Source organism: Macrobrachium rosenbergii, chromosome 55 (genome assembly GCF_040412425.1).
Source record: "Macrobrachium rosenbergii isolate ZJJX-2024 chromosome 55, ASM4041242v1, whole genome shotgun sequence".
NCBI lineage: Eukaryota > Metazoa > Arthropoda > Malacostraca > Decapoda > Palaemonidae > Macrobrachium > Macrobrachium rosenbergii.
The window spans coordinates 67,280,006-67,293,570 of record NC_089795.1 but is presented as its reverse complement, the minus strand read 5'-3'; the positions used below and the strand labels follow the sequence as shown (position 1 = coordinate 67,293,570).

Below are 13,565 nucleotides of genomic sequence, written 5' to 3'. Positions count from 1 at the left end.
GCCCTCAAGGCACGTCTCGGATCTCTACTCGGTGCCATCTCCCAGTTTGGCCTCGTCTTCTGGAAAAAGGACCACGGCCCAAGCAAAACAGAGCGGTTGCCCCTCCTTCCTTTTGTTGAAAACTCTTTTCTGGGTCTCCTTATAAGAGGAGCTACCGTTATGAAGTCATTGTCAACCTATTAACTAACTATCTACGTCACCAGTCCATACCTTCCCTTTCCCAGAGCTTAAATCCCAAGAGATTAATCTCAAGACTCATTGTCAATGGATCACCTGTTAGAGTCCTGCTCCGTTCTGGAATTCTATAGATTCGGACATCTCACCTCTTTCCCCTCCAGTCTGGGAATCTTGGGTACCTTCCTTTACTTCCCAGCATGAAGGCACCCTCCTGTCGAGTGTGGGCACGGAGGTTGGTGGAAGGCATTTCTTCCCTTCGATCTGGTATCCTCTTATCCGGGTTTGCAGACTGTCAGAGCAGCATATCTGTCTGGCAGGATCCATAAGTGAGCCCCTCAGCTGGGGGCTGGACACATCGTCTCCCCTGAGGACTCTGGTGGAGTGGCAGCGGAGAATTCCAAGTTCACGCCAGCTGTGTCTTACCGTGCTCTCTTGGAGGCCTGTTTCTTACCCTTGTGCTCGAATGTGGCCTCTTATCAACAGGCTTGTTTTGAGAATGTATGCTGAGGCATTTTCCAAGGAGACAGATATCACAGATACATTCACAGTGAATCTTCTAACCCTGGACTACGCTTCTAATTTATTCCAGCGTACAGCTCCCTAAACTTCGAGTCAATTTCGGAGCTGAAACGAGGTGTAAGTCAGGCTTGCCGTTCATGTGAGCTGAAAAATCTTATGAGCAGTTTCACCTGGAAGGTGTAATCTTTTCCCAGGTGGCGTTGATCGGCCCATCTGGGGCTACTATTATTACCCAGAGCCTCCGTTTTCATGGGTGTCTGCCCTACGAGCAAGCAGTCTGATCTTGCTAGGACCTGCCTAAGTCCCGGCCAGAAGTTCATGTAGTTCAGAGCCCCTGCTCCAGGCGGTGGTGCAGGCTCTTCAGGTCTCTGCCCTGGACGGCCCGTCAGCTCTCACTCCAACCTCCCACCTCGTGTGTGCGGGTTCAGCTAACACATCAGCCCCTTCATTGCCCGTGTGTCTCTGCCTCCCCACGGGAAAGGATAGCAATGCCCGCCCGGAGGTTTTCTTTGCTTCATCACGAAAACCTAAGGAAAAATTTTCACTAGACATTTGGCAGAGGCTCTGACCTCGGGGTTATCATAGGAACAGGGATGCATCCTACTCCTCTCAGTGGAAGGCTTTACCGCTTCACGGGAGGCAATCAAAGCCTCCTCCCTGTTAGTATTTCTCATATGGGTGGGAGGCTGTACCATTTTGAGGCCACTGGAACTTCATTCCTGGGCCCAGAAATATGAATTATCAGGGCCCGGGGTGGAGCTGGACTGTTATTCCCAATCCAGGTTCAATCAGCCTCCGGCCAGAAGTTCTGAGGGTCTTTGCGAATGGCCTGTCAGGCTTTTCAGTGCCAAGGATTCCCGCTTCACTTTCATGTTTTTCCGGGCGTGTCACGTTTGTTTCCTTATTCATGTCGGCAAGTCTCGGTTGCTTACAGTCTTGTAGATTCCGGATCCTGCTGCGCTGTGGGCAGTAACCACCTCTATAGACAACTCGGCCTTCCTTTCACATCTTGGTTGCAGAAAGGTCCTATCATCTTGGGATTCAGACTCGGGAGCAGGCGCACCCCTTCAGTGTCATGCCACTCCTCAATGCGGCTCCAGAGTCTTCGCCAGTTTGGGTAATACCGTAGTTCAACAGCCATATTAGGGAGGCTATGCTAGCTGCATATCTAGTTGCCTGGCTCATTTGGGCACCCAGCGTCGGAATTGCCTGAGGGGCGCCGGTCATTATAATCGGTTTTCTAGTCTTTGGGCTTTCTAAGTAACCAGGAAGGAATCCCACCTGATTCAGGAGGGTAGCCTTCTCCGTAGTTATGAATCCAGTGGAAGTGGAAAGAGATAGCAAGGGCATCTTATCATTTCATCACATCTCAAGTATACACCTCTCCCACGTGCGAAAGGTCCTGGTTCCTCCAGCTTGCTTCAGCACAGTTCTCCTTCTGAAGTCAAGCTGGGAGTTATGATTCCGGGTATGGTGGAGCCAGGGACGTGTCTCCTTGATTCCTCCTACGAATAGTGGCCTCGGCCTTGCACAACTGTCAAGTGCTTACCGGGTCAGTTCCTCTCAGCTTTCCTCCGGCCTCAGTATTCCCACAATCGCACCTCTGGCTGGGTGAGGTGGTTTTTTTTTGGCCAATGAGCATGGTGCCTAGTCGTCACGCCCGACAGTTCCATATCAACGCTTTGGAGGGCGGTGACAGTCTTCCTGTCCTTGAAACTCCCCAAAGTTTCTTCCTTTTAGGCTGGTTCTGAACAAAACAGCAATAGTCGCTCGAAACAGGTGGTTTTGGACTCCGAATTGTTCGTTCAGGTTATGGTTCATTCTTCTCCATAACCACACAGACGAGGTGCCTCTGTCTACCACCCTTCCTCGTAGGGGTCCAAAGGTCACTGCTTTTTCCCTATCCAGGCCTCCCCCTGGTGTCGGAATAGTCCTTAGGCGGAGCATCATTCAGGTAGTCTTGTGACCTTTCCTGGGCCTGGAAGTAGGTCTGTTTGCAACCCAGATTCAAGCCACAACCATCAAGCTGTCCCGTCTGGTATAAACTCAGCCTGCGTCAGCCCCCTCAAACTCTGATGTCCTGGCTGGTCTTTGTGAATCTTACAGTTGAGGAGGAAACTGATATTGGTCCTGTTATTACTGTTTTCTGAAATCAGTTAAAGATCCTCTCTCTGCGCATGGTTCTGCAGTTAAGTAACTAGCACTCTTCACATAGTTTTGAAGCTATAGTACTGATGCGACCGCATTGGCCTCGAGAAAGTGTTTTGTTGGAACCAGACTCACAGGCCCTCTTAACTTTCATCCCTAAGGTCTGTGTTCTGCCTAAGAACAGTACTCATTCACATCTGCTTCCTGGTCTTTGAGTATTAATATGGAGTTAGTTTCGAGAATCCAACAATCACCTTGTTCTAAATCTTTCCTTTATTAAGGAAGTCCCAAAAATTTTAATCAGCTTAGTCGAGTGTTAGTTTTCCTGTACTGTCTGCCCTGTTCATGGAGACAATCAGTTTGGTTTTGTCTCGGAACTAATCAGTTTGGTTTCCCTCTTCAGGGGTAGTGTTGTGAATTCCTCACCCCTAACTTTCTATCTACATTGAAGGTCCTCATTTTCGTGGTCACCTTGAAAAATGCTCCTTTTACAAGGTCTGTTTCTGTGTCCAGTTTTCCCTTGCAGGCTTTTTAGACAGGACCTTAATTTTGTCAGGTCCTCTCCTTTAAAAAGGGGGCACTGTCATTGGAGTCTGCTATTAGGCAGGAAGTATTTTTCTTAATACAAGCCTATTCAGGTGCTATTCTAAGCTCATGATCTTGACGGTGACCACTTGCATTATTTTCATTACATGAACTTAGGGGACCTTACTTATGTTCAGGGTAGAATTCTCCTAGTTTTCAACGTTTCTGTTAAGTCTTTAATAGCAGTAGAATGATGTTTATTCTCTGTTACTATTTCACGGGTGACACGGGACCCGATCCAGAAAGCGATTTGACAAAGGAAAATCTATTTCTGGAGAGGGGCCCGTGTCACCCGTGACCCACCCTTTTTTCATTCTCCCTCCTTGATAAACTTCATTCTAGTGAGGTGGTGCTAACATGGAATCACGGCTAGTGTTGCCTTGTATACAGTCCGCGAGTAGTGCATGGGCTTGTATCAGCACCTCTCTCGTTGGGACTTTTTGACATTGAATAATAATATGATAAGGTTCCGTTTTTAGAAGTACCCTTTTCCATAACATTCTGACCATACAGATAATTGTGAGTATTCTCAGTGGGGAGATTGAAGTCAGCATTTCCATGAAAGATAAATGACTAGAAATAAGAAAAAAATAAGCTTGGCTGAATGGACTATTTCACCGGGTTTACACGTGGAAACTTTTAGAAATAGATTTTCAAAGCCTTGCAAAATCCTTTAAGTCTATGAATATGAAACTACAGAACTCACAGGAAATGTGATTAAATCATCTGCTTGGTAAAAATTTTTGAAGTCACAGAAATGCGAGTATATTCACTATTATGTCATACTCTAATGCATGAAAATTGAAGTAGTGCCAAGAAGTGTTATGTATGCATCTGTTTAATGTATTGTTGTCCATGTGCTAAGCTAAGCTGTTTAGACAAACAAAATCAAATTACTTTACACCACACAGCCATAAAGTTTTGAGTGATTTTGTAGTGCAATTATAATTCAGAAACAATTGTAAAGTATTAAGATTTTGTTTGTATAATTATGAGTGTACAATGAAATTTTATTGTTTAGTGAAACAAAATAATAAAATATACCTAGTACTGTAGTTATTGTAAGAGGACATTTCATGTACATTTTTAATTTAGCATTGCCATATTTTATTTTTTAGACCTCCTGACGAACTTCCGAAGCAGATCTATGAAAATGTTCCTCCGGCTGTGAAAGAAAAGAAAAAATCCACCACTATATCTCCAACAACTCCTACTTCACCGACCTTCCCTTCCTCATCTCTGGGTTTCCCTACATCAATAGCTGGTGCTACTACAGCTTTTCCTTCCTCAACTGCTGTTCCACACCCTTCTGTGCCCCCAAGAGCCACCTGACAAGAAAATGCAGAGTAGAAAGGCTACCTCACATGAAATACATAATTTTAATATATTGGTCAGTGTAATGGTTTCTTTACAGACTCTCTATTCAAGTATTTTTTTTAAGTTTCTGTATATTTCATAAGTTGTGGAGCAGGTCATACAATGTTGGGATGCTTAATCATATCGGTAATCATTCTTAGTGCTAGAAGAGGTGGATAATCAGAAGAAAATAAAATGTAGCAGTTGATATAGTACATTTATTATTAATGCTTATGAACTTTATATGCAGTTACTGGGGAAACATTGACTTTTAAATAGGTAAACCTGCTGTACTTAACTGATTTTCAAATTCAGTTTGTGATTGGAAATATGGAAAATTGCTTAGTATTATCTTTATTAGTTAATATGCAACCATATCTGTATGGTACATACAGTATAGTATATTGAATGCATCCATTGTAACTGTATGCAATAGCATATGTTCAACTGCAGAAGTTTGTTGTCTAGCAACAGTGCAGGAATACCTAACAGGCTATAAAGACTAATGAAATTTTTATAAAGGACTGCAATTAGTGTTGGGTACTAAAGTTCAATAATGTTAGTACATTCATTACAATGGAAACTGTTCCATCAGAAATATATGACCTCATTATAAATATAACTAGGTTGTGGTGAGATAGTGCTTCATGTTAGGAAGGCTAACCAAACTTGGAAGTTTGTTTTGGAAGTAAACATTAGGCATTTCTGTTTGACCAGAAAAGGTACTGTACAGTATAATTATTATAAATTGGACAAAACCTCTATCTAGAAGTTCATGTTTCTTACTTATACCAGTAACAAGTATTTCAAGAACCATTATTGCTTTTGGATTTTGTCAGAGATTGAAATCATTTTTTATGAATTAGAATTACATTATCATAGGATGAAATAATTTTTTGTGAATTAGAATTACATTGGATATTTGAAGCTTAGATCTCATATTAATCCTTTAATTCACTTATTACCAAGTTATGAGGAAATCATTCTCAAGTATATGTGACCTCTTCATTGACCTAAAATTTGTATATCTTTTGCCATTTACAGTAGAACAACTTTTTGTGCATCTTGCAAAAGAAAAGGATCTCGAACCTTTCTGCTCTGAACTAAGGTGGGCACTGTATTTATTTATTCTAAGAGTTTTTGTACAAAATGCTGTACTCCTGTCTTACAAGGTTACAAAATATACACATGGTTATGATTTTAATTAATGTAGATTATGATTTTAATTAATGTAGAATTTATGTAACTTGAAATGAGAGAAAGTCAAAATAGCACCAAGTGTCTCCTCCTCCTGATTCAGATGCAGACTGCATGGCTAGTCATCTGCATTTGCTTAGCTGGACTGGATTAAATGAGCCACACTGCTTTCAAAATTTATTACAGTGTTGAAGTGAAAAAATGAAAATGTGTTATTTTCATTACTATTTAAAGTTTGTATATTTAATACGATTAATTTTAATATGTACCTGATGTAAATGTATCATTTAAGATATTTGTGTGCGCAATTGGCTGGTATTTTAGTAGGTTGCGTACATTCCAAACCTTTTTGGTGATATACAGTATATTAAAAGAAGAAAAATCAGAAATCATGAGCACTTTTTTTTTTTTTTTTTTTTTTTTTCAAGAGCAAAATTTAGATTACAATTTTGTTACCGTAGTATACTTCTAAATAAAATCAAAATGCAATAGCAAATTTAATGTGGGCTATGAAGTTGACACCCCAAACCTTAGTTTTTAAATAAATTCAGTTTCTTTAGCTATCTTTGCAGCTTTTTGCCCACGATATTCAGTTTCATTTTGTATTAGGATGGTATCCAGGACTATAAGCTTTTCTAAATTTGTATCACTTTATCTGTTATTGCAATGACAAAGTTGCAGTGTCTGAGTCTTGGATTAGTTGACTAGGTCTTAAAATCCAAATTGGAAGTGATTGAGACATAGAAGTTTCTGTCATTCAAGTTGGTTTCTTTAAGATGGCTCTGGTATGGGATAGCATTCCAAGAGAGTAATTGTCATTAACTATAATACTGCATTGCTTATATGAAATAAGCAAGCTTAATAATTATTATGTTTATTTTAACTGGAACTTGCTTGCCTTACATTTATTATATTTCAAGAACTTTTACTGCTAATCTTCTTTGAAAACATATAGGGTAAATTCCATGAAAAAAAAAATTGTACATATAAATATTAAGAGGAATTATAGACAAACTTCACCTGTGAAGTAATATATAGCTAGATTGAAAAAACAAAGGTCATTAAATACTATTATTTAACAGTAAAAAATTGTACATAGTCAATTGACAAAGTACTCTCATGGAATCCTGTAACCTAGCATTTATTTGCCAAGTCAGTTAAGTGATCCAGGAGTTTCATGACAAGCATAGTATTTGACTGCACAATTGTGTTGGTGAGGTATTATCTGTATTTTATGATGTTGAATACTTCAGGAGTAAATATTGTAAATATAATAAATACTGTACTTGGTAGAGTAGTTATTCATATAGTATTTTATTATTGAGAATGGCTTGTAATACTTGAAATACAATTATTGTACTAAATTGATCCATTCTAGAAAAGTTGGAGTGCTCAAACATGAATTCTGTCTCTCAAGTGTTGTGTAAAGGGATAATGAACTCCAGTATCAAGTTTACTAGTGTAAATGTATACAGTGTTGCTAGAATGCTCTTTGATTTGGGTCATGATTGACAAGTACACTGTTATGAGTTACATACTAGTTAGTTGTGTATGTTTATTTTTCTACAGTTGGTCAAATTGAGCTTTGGGAGCCCCACACAAAGTACATAGGTTATGCAACCTTGAGCAAGAAATATCTTTCCATCTGGTCATGCAGTTTGCATTTATATTTTTATATAAGTTTGCTGTTGCACAAATTTTGTGAATAATAATGCGATGAAGAGATGCATATTGTAACTAAGTCTTTTAGTTATGATAAAAACATTGAGCCGTCCCATTTGTATGAGCAATTTTTTTTATTACTTAGGAATTTTGGTTTCATTTTTTCATGTGCAACTTTTACCCAGTAATTAGAATTGTATTAGGACTGCAGAACTTTCACTCTTCCTAAAATTTCAATACAATTTGAATGTGGTATCATTTTCAGCATTTATTTGATAGCCATATATCAAACTGATCAAACAGAAACTACGTCTGGTTATTCATATGGAGTTGCAAGAGGACAGTTTTGTTTTTTGTGGGTGCCAAAAATTAAAAGTACTGTCTTTGTGGATTTGTGCTTATGTGCTTGAATCTGTTGTCTTTGCAAAAAAAACCATATATATATATACTTCATGCTCCCTTGCTGTAAATTACTTCAGTGTTTTCCTTAAGTGTTCATACATGTTCATTTTGATGAACATCATATTTCTATTATTGAATAACTATTTTCCCTTTGGCATGTCTATTAGTATGCTGATCCTGTGCTTACCTCATTATGCTGCTAATCATTTAGTGTGATTTGGTGTTAGATTTGGAAGCTGAGAGAAAATGTTAGGAAACACTAAGGAAAATATGCAGTAGAAGACATTGTAATACTGTAACAATAAAGATTCAGTTTTTACTCTGTGATTATGGATAATATATGTCAACTCTTTATGTAAAAATGTTTGAATTCACCCATTAGATATAGGGTTTTCATTGATAAAAACAAGGAATACTAAGGGCAAGAGGTATCATTTAAAAATTTTTTTTGCACAACTGTACTAAATCAAGGCCTCTCATAAATCCTAATCCTATGGGTGAGCCCAATGACACTTTCTTTTGAGCTTAGTGGGTTTGTAAAACAAATAACAACAATGGGACTGACAAATGAAATTTATGGTCATTGATAATTAAGAGAATTTTAATTTTAAGTTCAAAATGTTCCTTTCGAGAATAAAAAAAGAGAGCTTTGTACAGTATTGTATAATTATTAGATAATCAACAATAACTATTATTTTCAAGCCAAATGTATCAAGTTATTTGAAATTACACATTAAGACCAGTCTATTGCAGTTACTGATGCTTTTGTTGACTATTTCAATAGAACATTGTATTTTTAAACTGAAGGAATGTATGGCTAAATTTTGCAGCGTATCACAAGTTCAGGGACCAATATGCATATGTCATAATTTTGCAGGGTGTCCTGACACATGAAAAGACATTACAGTATCTTTCTTTTTTATTTTTTATGAAATTCAGTTTGAATAGGCCATTATTTTTATTACATTTTTGTGTTACCTTTGTATTTATAAGCAATATCCTGTAACCTGAAACTGACTGTATGTGTATGGATGTTGTTGCTTAATGCTAGATTTAAATTTCCTATTTAATGTTCCAAAATATATACAGATTTTATTGTATTCATCTGGACTTTGATTGAACATAATTTTATGGTTTACTGTATATCTTAGACTCTGAGTGAACATATGTGTTTTTATGAGTGATCGTATAACTGTAGTGGCCCCTGGGTGAAAAACAAGACCTAGAAGCACCATTATTTTGAAGATTATATAATTACTATATTTATTTCCTCATGACATAGTTTACTTTCATGTTGTTGATAGGAAAGCTATTATTTATACCAGTAATATTCCATTCTTGATAGGGACTTTCTTTGACAGCTGGAGTCACTCTTTGATGAAATTAATATCTTGCATAAATAGAAGTAATTTCTATTAATAATGATGAGTTAATGACAGTGACTGGCAATGTATACTCCTCATAAACAAACTAAACCTTACAAAATGAATGAAAATAATAAAGATGGAAAAGTTTGAACCTAATAAAATTTTAATTGTTCATACACAGAATAAACCATGATCTTTACATAAGGGGGGATTTTCTCAAGCACTTAGCAGGAGTCCAGTTAAAAATAGCACAAGGTTTTGGTGGCAAGGGGAGACTGCTGATGGGGAAAGAGGTAGGCAGAGCCTGACCTGGATCCCCCCCGTCCCCAGATGATGCTGTGACGCTTCAGTTCTCTCTTTAACTGTCTTCTTGCAAGATGAGCACTGCGCCTTTCTCGCTAAGAAGCTATCTATGTGCATTTGCATTTACGAAATGCAAACCCATGAATCATCTAAGCAATCTAGGCCTCAGAGAAGGTGCCCAGGTGTAAAGCAATCTAGGCCTCAGAGAAGGTGCCCAGGTGTAAGTAATAACCCATGCTTTCGTTACTTAGCGACCTTGGATACCAACCCCCATACCACTTGTAGCAGATGTAGGTCTAATAATTGCAATGTAAGCAAACCCTGTTCTTAGTGTCATAATTGGTCTCCTGAGCAATGGAAGAATTTCAGTAAGAAGAGGAAGTATAAGAGGCTTTTTGCCCCCAGTGGCGGCAGACACCACCATTCCTTCTTGCTCTTCCTATTCTGTGCCAAAATCTCCTCTCGTTGTATCTTCTTCTCAGGAAGATTTTACTCCTTCTCATTCTTCGACTGCTTCATCTTTATATGAATCAAGGAGGAGTTTGGAGGATATTGTCTCAAGATGTTGCTGCCCCCAATGTTCTTTTGTGGGGAGGCAATTCCCCCGTGATGAGAAACATCTCCCTAGCACTGTCTTTTCAGTCATGGATGCGCAGAAGCTTTCCGAGTGTTGGGCGTAATTAGGCCTACCAGGGATACCCTCCTTTGGGGGCCTACTGTCTCACTTCGTGTCTTCCTGTGTCAGTGCCTACCGCATGACAGTTTCCAGAGCTACAGTGTCTGTCTTCACGCATTTCCACAGCCACTCATCCCACGGCCCACACCGTTCCTTCATCAGCCATGCCACTGCCATCGGTTTCAGTTCCTGGTCCTTCTATGGTTGCTTCTTCCAACTCCCTTATTCAAACCTTGAATAGAGTTGAAGATGCTCTTCTGAAGAAGTTCAGCCATTACGAGTTGTTGAAATTAAAGAGGAGACATCATAGATCTCCCTCATTCTTGTCATCTTCTTCTACTTACTCTTTATCATTGTCTGTTTGTTCCACCCCTATCAGAAGTTGGAAGAAAGACTTCGTAGCTCCTCTGCATACCTGGCTCACTTAACAGCAAATATGTGGGCTAATTGGTTGCTGAAAAGAAGAGAGACTGCCCTCTCTAAGGTCTCCAGATTTGTTGGCCCTGATTCTGTCTTGGCACTAAGAAATGGAGGTATTCTAAGTTCTTCGTCTCTCTTTCCTAAGGACAAGGTTGATGCTGCAGTTGACAGAAGGAGAGCAAACAACAATGACCATCTGGTCCACCAAGCTGTTTCTAAGTAGTCTGGTCCTTCATGTGCCATGTAGCTAAGCCTAGACCTCAGGCTACCTTGTACACTTCTCCTAAGAGACTTAAAGCTTCAATGCGCCCTGCAACCCTTGCCTACTCCAGCTGAGAAAGCTCCTTAGCAGTGTCCTTTCAACCCCGTTCTTCCAAACCCAGGATAGGAGGCAGAGGCGGGCTAGAGGAAGAAGACAATGAGAGGGCCCCCCTCTCCCTACAGGTGTTCAGGAATGTTTCACCTGGTATCGACCTGGGCGCCATTCACACGGGATATGCATCTTGAAATTACTTAAGTGAGGATGGAAGTGGCACCTCACACAGTGCCTCAGCCCCTAATGGACCAAGATTTGGAAGAGCTGACAAAGCCTGCCAGTGAGGAAGAAGACATGCCAGGCTCAGGGTACAAGGAAGAGGATGAGGGCCTATCTTTGGAACATCTGTCCCAAACGATGAGGACAGCCAGGGAGCTGCAAGAGATGGCTTCAACATGGGATCCTTATATGGAACGCTCCATAAAGTTCACGAATGGCCTTGATGGGTAATTGAGGTCCTATAATAATGTCCTCGTCAGCATGAAGCAGCAGCAACAGCAGCTGCCTATCACCAAGTTTCTTGAGTTCATGAAGTATGACCCTCCAAAGCCTCCCGAAACCCCTGAAGAAGGGAAAGAGGTACCTCTGGCTGGAGGAGAGAGGTGGTTGGCAGGGAGGAACTCAAGCTCTTCTCCCTTATAATAAAGATCCAGAGGGTGGCCACCAGCATCATTCATAATCAACAGCACCTTTAACTCCATGCACAAGTTGTTGAGGTACTGCCTAACTTGAGGGATGAAGCTCTGAATGAACCAGTTAGATGTAAGGACTCTGGTGATCCAGGCTTTTGGGTTGTACATCCAAAACACAGGCAGCAAGTGCTTGTTCTTATTCTCGAGGGCATTATGAGGGTAACCCTATACTTCTGTGCCTTGAACCCGGAGGCTTCGGCTTTGTCCTTCATGAAGTATGTCTGGGAAGGCATCTTCTTCCAGAACAAGCCAGTCTCGTCCATATTGAACACCTGTTCTGGATGGTAGGCGTTGTCCCTGATGATTTTCTTGAAGGTCTTGGGATATTTTGCAGCTGCTTCCCCATGCAGGGACACTCCTGAGTTGGAACTGCCTCTGAAAGTGGTGGAACCACCCCTTGCTGGCCTGAAAAAACCTTGAGGAGCTGACGATGGTCCTGCTTGTGGCTCTTCCTCTTCTTCTTCTTCTGCAGGTTCATCAAAGCCTAAGAAGTCTGCCTCCCATGCGTCATCGCCTTCGTAGCAGTCGAAAACTGCTGGTAGAGCTGTCTTGCTTTTTCGAATGATGTCGGTGTCGAGGGGGATGTTCTTCTTACAGCAGTCCTTTATCCAATATGCCAATGCAGATTCCATCTTAAGGATTGTCTGATCATGCAGTGTAGAAACTATTTTTGCACTACTGAAGAAGCTAGCACTCACTGCCTTTCTTATCTCCATCTCTCTCTTCTTGATGTACCAGGCGGTACTCTCATTCACACCAAAATGGCGGGCTACAGCTGCATGACTCTTACCTTCTTTTAAACATATCAGAAGTTTTACCTTCTCCTCGAGCGTCATGACCTTCTTCTGGCACTTAAGCCGTTTACCAGAAGCCTTAGAAGGAGCAAGATGTTTAGGAGGTATCTTAGGGCACCATTAAAAGAGATACATAAAGATTAAAGACGACACACAAAGATATGTAGAGTAGACAGATATGCAGTGACACGGTCGAACAGCAGAGGTCTATGCAGGCTCCTGCAGCTCATCTTTGTTAGACAAAGGTTTGGGGGTGGGGGGGGTTACAGCCAATGAGTGCCAAGGGCACAGCCAATGAGCACCAAGGAAAATGAATGGCACTCCTGGATTGGTTGCTTTGCAAACGACAGCCAATAGCTTGTCTAGTAGCATTGCGTCTGGGTGTATCAGCATCCCAAGATGCATTTTCCTTTGCTAGAGCTCTTTGCAGATTGCTTGGCTTGGGTAGAACATTTCTTAAGAAAAAAAAGTCACATTTTGTTGATATTTTGGCTGTGTTTACATATATAGTACTGTATTATTTGAAAAATAATAAATCTTTTTTATCATAAAAAATGTATTTAGCTATGACACAGCCAAATATCAGTAAAATGTAGTGTGCACAGAATATCAATGTTGTTATGCGAACTACCTTGTACATACGTATGTACTGTATATGATGCGCAAATGACCCAGCATCTCAGTTCACTGCGTGTGCTTCTATTGTGTGTGTTGTGTACATATATATCAGTGCAAACTTCACATATCTTTTCGAATTGTGCCCTAAGATGCCTCCTAAATACCCTGCTGCTTCTACGGCATCTGGGCAAGAGCCTAAGTGCCAGAGGAAGATCATGACCATTGAGGAGAAGCAGACATTATTGTAATGTTAAGAGAGGGCAAAAGTCACGGAGAAGCAACAGCCCATTATGGCATGAAAGTGCTGTCTTCTTCATCGAGAAGGAATATGAA

At 40.3% G+C, this 13,565-nt stretch overlaps 2 protein-coding genes across 17 annotated transcripts in view; one reads left to right on the top strand and one right to left on the bottom strand.

Moving 5' to 3' along the window:
• LOC136835366 (tyrosine-protein phosphatase non-receptor type 11-like) overlaps window positions 1-9,150 on the top strand; it is a 147,626-nt gene extending 138,476 nt beyond the window's left edge. For 11 of the 16 annotated variants that reach the window (XR_010852114.1, XM_067098791.1, XM_067098790.1 and 8 more), the window contains one exon: window positions 4,548-9,150. Coding sequence is in view for 12 of the 16 variants with exons in the window: in XM_067098791.1 (XP_066954892.1) it covers window positions 4,548-4,761 (214 nt within the window). In the remaining 4 variants the exon portion in view is untranslated. The remainder of the gene's footprint in view (window positions 1-4,547) is intronic. The other 5 variants (XR_010852117.1, XR_010852116.1, XM_067098795.1 and 2 more) reach the window with 3 other exon arrangements.
• Window positions 9,151-11,819: 2,669 nt separating this feature from the next.
• On the bottom strand, window positions 11,820-12,656 carry LOC136835830 (tigger transposable element-derived protein 1-like). The gene has a single exon (XM_067099681.1). It carries the CDS (start codon window positions 12,654-12,656, stop codon window positions 11,820-11,822), a length of 837 nt encoding a protein of 278 aa, XP_066955782.1.
• Between the last annotated feature and the right edge of the window lie 909 nt (window positions 12,657-13,565).